This window comes from Engraulis encrasicolus, chromosome 4 (assembly GCF_034702125.1).
Source record: "Engraulis encrasicolus isolate BLACKSEA-1 chromosome 4, IST_EnEncr_1.0, whole genome shotgun sequence".
Lineage (NCBI taxonomy): Eukaryota > Metazoa > Chordata > Actinopteri > Clupeiformes > Engraulidae > Engraulis > Engraulis encrasicolus.
Window position 1 is genome coordinate 50,714,406 of NC_085860.1, and position 13,270 is coordinate 50,727,675.

Genomic DNA, 13,270 nt, shown 5'->3' on the forward strand with positions numbered 1-13,270 from the left:
CGGGAGTGAAAGTCCAATCCTGTGTCATGCTCTAGTAAGAAGGCCAGGAGGATGTGCAGTAGTTAGTACCAGAGTTGTTGGCTCGGAGAGTTGAAGCGAGCCAGGTTGGAAATCATTTCTAATTGGTTGTGAAATTGAATCACAGCTGGAACGATTCACTTGAGTGTGTCACTCTGAGTCTGTGTGCTTCTGTGTCTACAGGGCCTGCCTGTAGTGTGTCTGTGTGTCCGCATGCGTGCGTGCATCTGTATGTGTACGTGTGCGTGTACGTGTGCGTGTGTGCGTGCGTGAGTGCAAACTTGTGCAGGTCAGGAGGACTGTCTGTGTATTTGTGTGCTTCTGTACGCGCCTGAACGTTATTGCATGTGTGTGTGTGTGTGTATGGGCAAATGTAAGTCTGTCTGTATTTGTGTATATGTGTCTCTCTGTATGTGATTAGAATTGTGTGTTTGAGTTCATGCGTATAACACTGCGTGTGTGTGTGTGTGTGTGTGTGTGTGTGCGCGTGCGTGTGCGTGCGTGTGCGTGCGTGTGCGTGTGCGTGTGCGTGTGCGTGTGTGTGTGTCCAGGTGGACTTTGCCACCCCGGCGGTGGATGTCCAGTACGTGGGTCCTCAGGAGGCGGGCGGTGCCGGTACCGGTGGCGGCGGGAAGCCGGGCCAGGCGCTGGAGCCGCTGGACCCAGACCTCCGCAGGAAGGTGGAGGCACTCTGCTCACGCGCATCCACCTTCGGGTACGTACAGCACAGCAGCACACATGCTGACCAATCATTACTGGCACAATATACTTTATTGGGTAACACTTTACAATAACTACCAAAAAAAAGCTTAATAAACACTTTATTAACATTTAATTATAATTAATTAACATTGAACAAAGCATTTACAAATGTTTGTAAATGAGTAAGAACCAAACTACGACAGCACAGTGGAGTGGGAATCAACTTCTACTGTACTGTGTGAGTTTTATGTAGCTTCATGCCCTCTGGTCTTTGGAGGATAAACTTCCAGGACCGATAAGACTGTGCTGCGTCTCCTGTGTTAGCATAGTATTTCTTGCCTTTTGTTTGATAATTAGTTAATTATTTATAAAGTGTTTATAAAGCTTTTTTGGGGTAGTTATTGTAAAGTGTTACCCTTTATTGCTGTCCATGTTGCATTCCAGTGCAATCTTTTAAAGGATAAAGGATTTTTATTATTGTCTTTGTATGTCTGTGCGTGTGTGCAAGTGTGTGCACTTCACTTCTCATGTGAACCCTGGACAATTAGCGCTGTACGGCAGCCTCCAGAGCTGGTGTGTGAATGCGTCTGTGTTGTGTATGTGTATTTTCAAAGTTGAATTCAACTTCATAGTTGTGACGCTGCGTTATATATGTTGTATTGTATTGTATGTTAGAGTCACAGGGCCTGGCTTGGTAAGTGTTGTTGTTTCTTTATTAGTCATTTCTTTGTCAGGGTGGTCACGGTGCAGCAGAGAACAGCCGCCTGCAGTCCCGTGTGAAAGTTGAGTCTCCCAGAGTGTGAGGAACAGAGACTCTTTCATGGCCCCAACCTCTCTTGCTTGTTCTCTTCTCTCCCCTCCCCTCCCCTCCCTCTCTCCCTTGTTTTCTTCTCTTCTTTTCTCTTCTTTTCCACCCCTCCTCTCCTCACCTCTCCCCCATCGCTTCTCTCCTCTCCTCTTCTCTCCTCTCCTCTCCTCTCCTCTCCTCTGCTTTCCTCTCCCCTTCCCCCCCCTCCCTCTCTCCCTTGTCCATTTCTCCTCTCCTCTCCTCTCCTCTCCCCCTCCTCCTCTCCTCTCCTCTCCTCTCCTCTCCTCTCCTCTCTCCTCTCCTCTCCTCTTTTCCTCTCCTCCCCTCTCCACTGATCTTTTCCTCTCCTCCCCCTCTCCTCTCCTCTCCTCTCTTCTCCCCCCCCTCTCCTCTCCTCTCCACTCTCCTCTCCTCTCCTCTCCTCTCTCTTCTCCTCTCCTCTCCTCTCCTCTCCCCTCTCCTCTCCTCTCCCCTCTCCTCTCCTCTCCTCTCTCTTCTCCTCTCCTCTCCTCTCCTCTCCCCTCTCCTCTCCTCTCCTCTCCTCTCCCCTCTCCTCTCCTCTCCTCTCTCTTCTCCTCTCCTCTCCTCTCCTCTCCCCTCTCCTCTCCTCTCCTCTCCTATTTTCCTCTCCTCTCCTCTCCTCTCCTCTCTTCTCCTTTCTCCTCTCCTCTCCTCTCCCCTTCTCCCCACTCTTCACCTCTCCTCTCCTCTCCTCTCCTCTCCTCTCTCTTCTCCTCACCTCACCTCTCCTCTCCTCCCCTCTCCTCTCCTCTCCTCTCCCCTCCTCTCCTCTCCTCTGCTCTGCTCTCCTCTCCTCTCCTCTCCTCTCCTCTCTTCTCTCTTCTCCTCTCCTCACGTCCCTCACCTCTCCTCTCCTCTCCTCTCAACTCTCCTCTCCTCTCCACTCCTCTCATCTCCACTCTCCTCTCCTCTCCTCTCATCTCATCTCCTCTCCTCTCCTCTCCTCTCCTCTCCACTCCAATCCTCTCCTCTCCTCTCATCCCCTCTCCTCTCCTCTCTCTTCTCCTCTCCTCTCCTCTCATCTCTCCTCTCCTCTCCTCTCCTCTCCTCTCCTCTCCTCCCCTTTCCTCTCCTCTCCTCCCCTCTCCTCTCCTCTCTCTTCTCTCCTCTCCCCTCTCCTCTCCTCTCCTCTCTCCTCTCCTCTCCTCTCCTCTCCTCTCCTCCCCCTCTCCTCTCTCCTCCCTCTCCTCTCCTCTCTGTTCTGCTGTCCCAGGGCCTCCTGCTGTCTTCATAAATAATCTCTTATCTCACACAATTCAGGAGTCAGGCTCCAAGGCCATTCTTGTTTGCGATCATGGGACTCCCCACAACACGCACACACATGCACACACGGACACACAGACACACATGCACACACAGACACACATGCACACAGACACACACACATGCACACACGGACACACACACACGGACACAAACACACACACACACACACACACACACACACACACACACACACACACACACACACACACGGACACATTCAAAAATAGGCTCACAGCTCACACACACACACACAAATAGGCTGACACACGTTCATACCCCCTCCCCCCTCCCTTGTTCCTTGGACATCAAAGTGCCCATTATTGGCTGACCTGAAGGGCCCAAGGCCTGGCCTGCTTGGTCAGTGTGACTGTTCGGCACACAGCAGAGCTCTCTGTGTCTCGCGCTGAGCACTGTTACTGTAACAGATCAAAATGTCAGCCAACGAAAGAAACGTTTCGTTATTTACATAATGACAAGCTGTCTGCACATCGAAGCACTCTACACAGCACAGCACACACACACACACACACACACACACACACACACACACACACACACACACACACACACACACACACACACACACACACAGCGTGCACACACACACGAACACGCAACGCAGCACAGCACACACACACACACACACACACACACACACACACACACACACACACACACACACGGTAAGAAGGAGAGAAACCACATGTTCCTGTTGTTGTGTTTGGCCCAAGTGGAAGGCCCCGAGTGTTTTTCTCGGGTGTCAAAACTCATCATATGGATTTGATGGGGAATCTCCCCGCTCTCTATAAATGTGGTCATGAGACGAAGAACCATACAAGTCCACATTCTCACATTTTGAACATAGGCCTATGTTTTTTTAATTTGCAGTTTGAACATTACTTTTTTTATTTAGATTTTTCTTGAAATCAGAAAACAAAAGCTTCTTAATTATAATAATATAAGATTTTGTAATGTCAATGTTAAAAATCAAATGTTACCAGGTATTTACAATTCTGGACATTTACAAAAAAAAATTGGACTTGTATGGTTCTTCGTCTCAGGGTTAAATGTGGTAATGATCTGCGAGTGTATTTTCTCCAGACGAAAAGTAATAAATTCAGATATATTTTCGAATACCCGCCTGATCAAGGCAGCTGTCGCCGGTGGATTTGTGCTATGTAATGTATGTGCTCTGCAATATGCCTTTCACGCGTCAGGAGAATGACAGAGAGAAAGAAAGAAAGAAAGAAAAAACAGCGTTCAATGCGAGTCGGCCACAAAATGAAACACAAAGAGGGCAAAAGTGGTGTGTGTGCGGGTGTATGAAACAAGGAGGCGAACAGAATTTGGTTCGGGTAAAGTTGAGGTCTTCTCAACTCTGCAATGTTAAGTATACTAGACTGTACAGAGAAATACAGTTAATTACAATACACAGAATATTGTGACAAAAAAAGTTCAAAAAGAACATTAAAATAGGGCATTTTTTGTCCAGTAGGGCAGGTGCTTAAGGACCACCTAATACGTCTGTCTGTCTGTCTGTCTGTCTGTCTGTCTGTCTGTCTGTCTGTCTGTCTGTCTGTCTGTCTGTCTGTCTGTCTGTCTGTGACATCACGTTTCAGTGTAGCAGTAGATGGACACAGCAGTCACAGGGGGCACCTTTTGTAAATCAGAGCACCTTTTGTAAATCCTCCCAACTGAGCGCGTGCGTGCGTGCGTGCGTGTGTGCGATCAGCGGAACAGCAGAACAGGGCTGCCTACTGACTCAACTCTCCCCTGTCCCCACCCCTGTAGCCCACGTCCTCAGATAACATTGTGCTTTAGCAGGAACACCCAAATAAAGAAAAGAAAAGAAAAGAAAAGAAAAGAAAAGGCCTAAGTAAAGAAAGGATGTGGAAAACTGCAGAATGGAGACAGAGGAGACAAGAGGCCCCATTTGCTGAAACTGTACTCAGTCAGCCCTACTCTGAAGCCACGGCCGCTCTCTCACTGCCAACCAACCCCTCTCATCTGGGAGAGATTTCTTTTCACTTTTTCCTCTTTTCTTTTCACCCTTTTCACTGCGTTTTATCCTCGTTTTTTTAAGGCAAGGCTGCCCGGCACTCACTCATTCTTCAGAATCCACCTTCTCCCCCTCTGCTCTGCTCTGTGCTGCACTGTAACTAGCGTAACGAGGGTGGAATATGCAGACGCCCTTGTCAGAGCTGATTTCCTGAATCAGATGTATTTTAATGCAGATGGGCCAGGTACAGCACAGCAGTAGGAACTCTGTGGCTGTGTATGTGTGGGCAAGGCCGGTCCTTTGCATAGGCAGTATAGGCAAATGCTAAGGGCGCCACTCCATTAGGGGGCGCCGCACCAGAGAATGAGGGATGGAAAAAAATCTGACGGATCAAATCTAATCTAATTTTAGGAATCTAATACATCCATCACAATGAACAGAATGAGAGCAAACCAACATTAAAAATAACAAAACAACTACAAAACAACCAATGTGTTGGGCAGGGCCAGGGTGGCATTAAACAAAAACATTTTAGCGTGTAGGGGGCACTGAACTCATGCTCGCCTAGGGCAGCAAATCGATAAGGGCCGGCCCTGTGTGGGGGGTTTCCTGGTTATGGCGCTCATCATAGAGTACAGAGGTGCCTGTCTGAATATATACGTTTGTAGGACTCTGGAATATGCTTCTGGAATGTGGAGGCCTTGAATAAGGTCTTGAATAAAAACGAATCTATTTAACCAAGATCTTCTTGCTCAGTCAGCCACTCGGGTTTTGAACCCCCAACTTTCCAGATACGGCTCCAGTTTGGCATGGGAGGGACAGGTACAATTCCACTGAGCTTAAAAGTCTAGACCGATAGCTTTGTTATGCAGAAAATATTCGGCCGAAAAGGCCAAAAAAGAGAGTTTCAGTTTTCGGCCGAAAGCCAATTGAGTGGCTGAATCAGAGGCCGAATAGAAAATGAATTGAAAATGGGCATTAATTAAACTAATTTCAGTTCTACTCTAACATTTGAATACATTTATTGTCTTTCAAAAACATGTCTCACATTTAAGCAATATTTTCAAATAGTGAAAACTAAACCTAACTTTTGATAACTTTTAACTGAATTGTAATATTCGGTTTCAGTTTCGGTATTCGGCCAAGTGATTAATTATTATTCGGTTTCGGTTTCGGTTTCGGCCACAAATTTTCATTTCGGTGCACCTCTATTGAAAAGTGCCTCAGGTTGTACTGCACACAGTATGTTGAAACGTGCCTCATGTTCTCTCTCTCTCTCTCGCCAGCCTGACGCGTGCGGACCGGACGCTGCTGTGGGACCACCGGCAGCACTGCCAGGGCCTGGAGGGCTCTCTGCCCAAGGTGCTCGCCAGCGCCCCCAGCTGGGACTGGGGCAGTATGGCGGAGATACACACCCTGCTGCACCACTGGCCGCCACTCAGCCCCGTGTCTGCACTGGAACTGCTCGACTCCAAGTAAGATGCACACACACACACACACACACACACACATACACACACACACACACACACACACACACACACACACACACACACACACACACACACACACACACACACACACACACACACACACACACACACACACACACACACGCAGTGTTATACGCATTAACTCAAACACACAATTATATCACATACAGAGAGACACATATACACAAATACAGACAGACTTACATTTACCCATACACACACACACACACATGCAATAACGTTCAGGCGCGTACAGAAGCACACAAATACAGACAGTCCTGACCTGCACCTCCTCAGCAGACACAGAGCTGCTACAGTACGTGTAATCAGTATTACCAGATTGGGCTGTTTCCCGCCCAATTGGGCTGCTTAGGATAGCCGTGTGTGGGTAAAAATGGCATTTAGCAGAAAAAACTGCCTAATTTTTGCCATAGAAATCAATAGAATTGGGCGGGATTTTGTGCTTCTAGGCGGGTTTTGAGCATTTTTTGGGCTGGAAATCATCAGCCTCATCTGGCAACCCATGTGTAATCAGGAGATATCCTGTTCTTCCCTCCGCAGGTTTGCAGACACGGACGTGCGCTCTGTGGCCGTGGGCTGGATCGAGAGCAGCAGCGATGACGAGCTGGCCGACTACCTGCCCCAACTGGTGCAGGTACTGTACGCACACCTGAATTAACACACCTGAGCTAACACACCTGACTTAACTAGCTAGGGCAAGGGCAGTCATGGGGAAGCATAGTTTAGCTTAGTTTAGTTTGAGTGGGTGTGTGTGTGTTTGTGAGTGTGCTGTGTGTGCTCTTTATTAATTTAAAAAACAAAAGCAAAAAAGCAAAAACAAATAAACTAACCCCAATTGGGAACTGCACTTGTTGTTCTGTATATTTCCTGTGCACTTTGCTTGTGATGTTGGCTTGATTATGTTCTCTTTTGAAAGTCGCTTTGGTTATAAAGTGTCTGCCAAATGCAATGTAATGTAGTGTAATGTAATGTAATGTAAGCGGTTAGGGCGTCAGACTTGTATCCCAAAGGTTGCCGGTTCGACTCCTGACCCGCCAGGTTGGTGGGAGGAGTAATTAACCAGTGCTCTCCCCCATCCTCCTCCATGACTGAGGTACTGTGAGCATGGTACTTGTCCCGCCACTCTGCTCCCTTGGGCGCCATTTGGGTCTGCATAAATGCAATTCCGTTGTAAACAGTGTATGGAGTGCCGTGTTACAATGATAATGGGAGTTTCCAAGGCTGGCTAACACACCTTACACACCTGACATAACACACCTGCTGCACCTGAGCCTTAATGTCAACGTGTCAAGAGCAGTGATTCTGAATCGGTGTGATTGGTTGGGAGGCATCGCCGACCAAAACAAACTGGAAGGGGAACTGAACTGTGGGGTTAAGAATGTTTTTGTATGATTGGAGAACGTGCTGTATGAAAGACTGTTTATGAAACACTGTTTGCAGTGTAGCATTGAGTGTCTTACACTTAACATTCACATAACTTAGACTTAGATGTAGACTTCTTTATTGTCCATTAAACTTACATAAAATGGAGATTTTGCTTTGGTGGTGGCATAAGGACGCACAAGGACACACAAGACAAACACACATCACAGTCAACACAATAAAGAATAAATATATATATATGTGTGTGTGTGTGTAGATAAAAGATAGATAGATAAAACCTGTGGAATAAAATTAAATCTCATTACTCAATTAAAATTAAGAGACTATTCAATTTTACCATATTACTTACAGCTAGAGCAGTGTACAGAGCTTCCTATGCTTTATTAGTATCTTGCTCAAGGACACAACGATGGGGTCAGGTAGAGCAGGGCTCGAACCTGCAACCTTTGGGTTGCCTAACGGCTCCTCTACTACCTGAGCTACCACGTGCTCCTCAATAGTATTTTAGCAGTGGTATTTTGTTAATTTAAACAGTATATTTTATACAGTAAAACAGTGCTTCCTTAACCCCAAGTTGCTCCTGGTGGCAGGGTGGTACCCTGCGTGGCAGCCATGGCTACTGGTGTGTGAATGGGGTGAATGTGAGGCATGCAATGTAAGTGCTTTGAAGTACTTGAAGGAGTTGAAAAGCGTTATATAAATGCTGTCCATTAACCATTTAATGCTGTTTCTGCTTCATTCTGTCTCCTTCAGGCTCTGAAGTTTGAGAGTCATCTGAAGAGTGCACTGGTGATGTTTCTGCTGTCTCGAGCACAAGGGAACGTCAACATTGCACACTATCTCTACTGGTCAGTAAAGCTGTTTCAGGACACTAAAACATGCACACGCACACATGCACACACACACACACACAAGCAGTCTCATTATTAATGGATATATTATTTCTCATTTTTTCATTTGTCAACTTCTCTTGCTATGAGATTGAGAAGACTGTATACTTATAATGTATTGGTCTGTATAGTATAGTATAGTGCAGTGCAGTAAGGTGGGTGTTCAGTGTTCACACTGTGCAGGAAATGGTCAAAACGGGTACTGCAACTATGCTGTTCATTGAAATTGGGCTGCCAATTGCCAAATTTGATCTTTACATGAAAGTTTTCTAAGTAATAAACAAATATTTTCTAGTATGGTCCAAAAAAAAGCTAAGAATTGCTATTTTTGGAAATTCAAAATGGCGGGCCATGGAGAAGATCCCCCTTTTCATGTATGAAAAGTGCAATTTTCGCAGTCATAATGAATACTTAGAATTGATTTTGGTGTCCCTTTAAATACGGTTCCAGGCTGCTAAGGGATGCGGTGCAGGACCCGGCGTTTGGGCCGCGCTACGACCAGGTTCTGGGCGCGCTGCTGTGCCTGTGTGGGGCGGGGCTCCGGGACGAGCTGGACAAGCAGACGCGGCTATGCAGGCTGCTGGGGGAGCTGGCCGAGAAGGTGCGGCAGGCCGGCAGCTCTGCCAGACAGGTGAGTACATATCCTGGTCCTGACCATCCCATAATACTACCCTTTCATTTCGTATTTATGGTCTGGCATTTGTTTGCTCTGAAGCGATTGCAGGAAGCAGGCAGTTTGCACTCAGTTATGGTTTGAAATTATTGGACACCTCTCACCCAATTGCTGGCAGTTACTCAACAACAACGACCAATGGCTCTGGCGCAGATGTGTACGTCATTGTCACGAGCGTCCTTCCCCTTTCGCCCCCACGTGGGGGGCGTATTCGCTTATTGGCCGTTTTCTGGGGGTGGCGTTGCGATCAAAATCCTACTGCTCCAGGCACTCCACAGAGAAGCACGGCCAGACTACCGTAGTGGAGCCAATCCTTTGGCGGAAGTACGCAGGATGGCTCGCGAGGCTAGTGAGTACTAGCCACCGGACCGGAACCAAAACCACGCCACCAGGGAAAGTAGTGTTATACCTCAATATACTTTCTGTAGAGGAAGTGCGCTCAACTCCGAAAAGTTTCTTACAAGGTCTTTGGGTGCGAGCAAACAGCAAAGTTCATGTGTAGTAAAAAAAAAAAGACGCTGAAGAAGGCTTAGGCCGAAACGTCTGTCTGTCTGCCATGCTAACCCAGTATTAAAACTGCAAGAAACTGATCCGGGAGTGCGGCTTTTTTACTAAACATACCTCAATGTACCTCAATGTTGATAATGATAATATCATGATAATGGCAGAAAAGGTTTGACAGGGTCCTACCAGGGCCTAATGGAAGACCCGAGTTTGATTCCGGCCTGGGTGGGTCATTTGCCGATCCATCCCCGTCTCTCTCTCTCACACTCATTTCCTGTCCCTCTGTCACTGTCCTATCATAAAGAAAGCACAGGGGCGCNGTAGCGCAGCGCGCTAAGCCCCCACTCTTGGGCTTGCATGCCCATGGGGACCCCGGTTCCAGTCCGGACGGGGTCGTTTCCCAACCCTACCCCATCTCTCTCCACACTCACTTCCTGTCGCACCTTCACTGTCCTATCCGAAATAAAGGCCCAAAAAGCCCATAAAAATATCTTTAAAAAATAATAAAATAATAAAAAAAAATAAAAAAATAAAGCACAAAAACAAAAAACCCAAAGTCCAACAGGCCGACAACTCGGGCAGACAGGTGAGTAACCATGGGAACGAAGCCATGACCTGGAGAACCCACACGGTGGTAGTCTGGCCTCTAGGTGGTACTGTGTCCACGGCAACGCACCTTTTAAATTAGAGGTGCACCGAAAATTCGGCCGCAGAAAAAAAACGGCCGAAAACGCAAAAAAAGTTTCGGCCGAAACTCAACTGAGTGGCTGAATCGGAGGCCGAACAGAAAATGAATTGAAAATGGGCATTAATTAAACTAATTTCAGCTCTACTCTACAATTTGAAGACTTCAAATACACATTTATTTTCTTTCAAAAACATGTCAAAACATTTTTGTAAACCGTAGATGTAACCAATTTAAAAAATTTGAAAAACCTAACTTTTGATAACTTTTGACTCAATTGTAATATTTGGTGTCGATTTCGGAATTTGGCCAAGTGAGTAATTGTTTTTCGGTTTCGGCCACAAATTTTCATTTCGGTGCACCTCTATGTAAAATATTCATACGAGTTCACCACACCATGGCACCCCTGCTATGGTCAGAGTTCTACTGTAGCGCTACAGCATTTTGGTGCCACTTTGATCCTTCTATCCGTCGTTGGTAAATCTTTCCCTCTTTTCCAATAATGTTATTATAATAATGTAATATATAATAAAGCTTTCAATGTTATTATAAACCATTGTAAGCGTGTGTGTGCGTGTGTGTGAGCGTGTGTGTGCGCATCAAATTGGTGTGGATTTCAATGTCTGTTTTTGACTGTGCATGTGTCAAATCCATTTTCTATGTGCGTTCGTGTGTTCGTGTGCGTGTGTTCGTGTGTTCGTGTGCGTGTGTTCGTGCGTGCGTGTGTGTGTGTGTCTCCAGGGGGTGCTTCAGGAGGGTCTGGAGAGGGTGCAGTCCTTCTTCCAGAGGCACAACTGCAGACTCCCCCTCAGCCCCAGCCTGGTGGCCAAGGAGCTCAGCATCAAGGTCAGACCGCAATACAGTGTCTGCGTGTGTGTGTGTGTGTGCGTGTGTGCGCGTGTGCGCGTGTGCGCGTGTGCGCGTGTATGCGTGCGCATCTGTTTTTGACTATTGCCTACTACTTGTTTGTTTGAAATCCTCTACCAATGTCTTGACATTCTTCTCAAATCACACTATGATTGAATAATTATTTGCTGATAGGTTATACAGAAATATTCTTTATAGGTTATAAAGAAATAATCTCATATTTAAATGAAGGAAAACATTAACTGTGACTAAAATCCTGTGGTCATCACTATTTATAAACATCCTTGGTGGGCACCTCAGAAGCTCCTGGAGGGCTACCTTAGCTGTTTGTTTTAGATTTGGTTGCTTCACAGTTCCTGTAGATTTTGTATTTTGGTTGTTTGCCAAAAGTGGTCTGCTGCTGCGCCCATGTGAGGGAGTGTCCATCACTGGGGTTGTGGGTGGGCTCTGAATTGTTACAGCAACACTCTGTGTGTGTGTGTGCGTGCGTGCGTGCGTGCGTGCATGCGCGCGCCTGCGCGTGCACACGTGTGTGTCTGTATCATAGTGTGTGCGTGCGTATTTTAAAAGCTGTAACCAACACCTCTCTCTGCTGTGTGTCTGCTCGTCTCGTCTCCCATCACAGTCCTGCTCCTTCTTCAACTCCAACGCTGTGCCCCTGAAGATCGCCCTGGTCAACGCGGACCCACTGGGGGAGGAGCTCAACGTCATGTTTAAGGTGGGCTGGCCATGCCAACGCCGGGCCGGGCCCCAGCCGGCACTGGGCATTTCCGCTTTCTAAGAATAGCCACCTTAAAAAAAAAAAGGGGAACCAGTTGGGCCTCGCTCCAGTGGGTTCAGCCACTGTATGTTTCCATTTAAGTTTTTTTAAAACTTTTCCATTGTTGTTTTCAGCGATTTGCAGTCAAATAAATATGTTTGATTATGCCCGTTCAACTGAACTTGTCGGCTGTGATTGGTCCCTGAGACAAATTTGCGGCCCACGGACACATTCTTTCAAAACTTTTCCTTTGATTTGTCAGCTGTTCAAATAAACAATCCATTAAACATGTTCGCTTTTGCCCTTAACTCAACTTTTCCGCTGTAAGGTCCTAAGGCAAATTTACCACATTTTCTTTGTGTGAAGATGGTTTTCATTACTTTGGATGTTTGTGGACTTATTTTGGATGTTGTTGTGTCACTGCTGCTGCTGCTGCGTTCCTGACTGAGACGTGAACTGGTCCACCCCATGCCCAGTGGGACTGTTGTTCTGGTATTATTCTGAGAGCTTGAAATTGCCTTGTTGTCGTCTTGCCGGGCAGTACGGTGCCACCTGGTGGTAAAGAAAGGGATTGCACTTGTCAGATTCATAGGGATGTACTGTAAGGCCCATTCGTACTCTACATTTGGTTAGCTGTTGTTACAGACGTAACATAAAAGGGACTCAAAAATCGGAAAACGGTATCAAAAAAGGATATTTATTAATTAAAGTCTAGGGGGTGAACGAAAGAGGAGCCAAGCTCCTACATACAAACAAAACCAAAAACGCTTTTCAAAACAGCGAGATCAAGATTAACAAAAACGAAAGCTTTCAAAAAGCCAGCAAAATGTCAAAAGGTAGCAGGTAGTCAGGTCACCACGGGGCAAGCGCAAAGCCGGATGCTCGATGGAGGAGAGAGTACTGTCGTTCACCCTCCGATTAAATACGCAGCGCTCCCCCCCCAATCCACAGGTGTCGCCACTGATCAGCACTGCGATTCTGTTGAAGGCAATCATTAAGTTAAGGGCCCCAACAAGACAGGAACTGATAGGGGGGGGGAAACCAAACTAAACCTGGCGTTAACAGCTGTGAACAGGGGAAACCGACAGGGAGGGACAAAGGAAAGGGCCCAGGTAGGCAAAAGGGGCGCAGAATTGGGTCTACATTATATTGTATATTGAGTGTGGGTGAGGTCTGATGA

The 13,270-nt window shown here is 46.8% G+C and overlaps 1 protein-coding gene across 2 annotated transcripts in view; it reads left to right on the forward strand.

The window, feature by feature from the left end:
* The window catches only part of pik3c2a (phosphatidylinositol-4-phosphate 3-kinase, catalytic subunit type 2 alpha), a 59,600-nt gene that overhangs the window by 26,676 nt on the left and 19,654 nt on the right, over positions 1-13,270 (forward strand). For both annotated transcript variants that reach the window (XM_063197656.1, XM_063197657.1), the window contains exons 10-16: positions 570-733; positions 6,101-6,289; positions 6,869-6,962; positions 8,465-8,559; positions 9,052-9,232; positions 11,205-11,309; positions 11,956-12,048. In XM_063197656.1, coding sequence (XP_063053726.1) covers positions 570-733; positions 6,101-6,289; positions 6,869-6,962; positions 8,465-8,559; positions 9,052-9,232; positions 11,205-11,309; positions 11,956-12,048 — 921 coding nt within the window. The remainder of the gene's footprint in view (positions 1-569; positions 734-6,100; positions 6,290-6,868; positions 6,963-8,464; positions 8,560-9,051; positions 9,233-11,204; positions 11,310-11,955; positions 12,049-13,270) is intronic.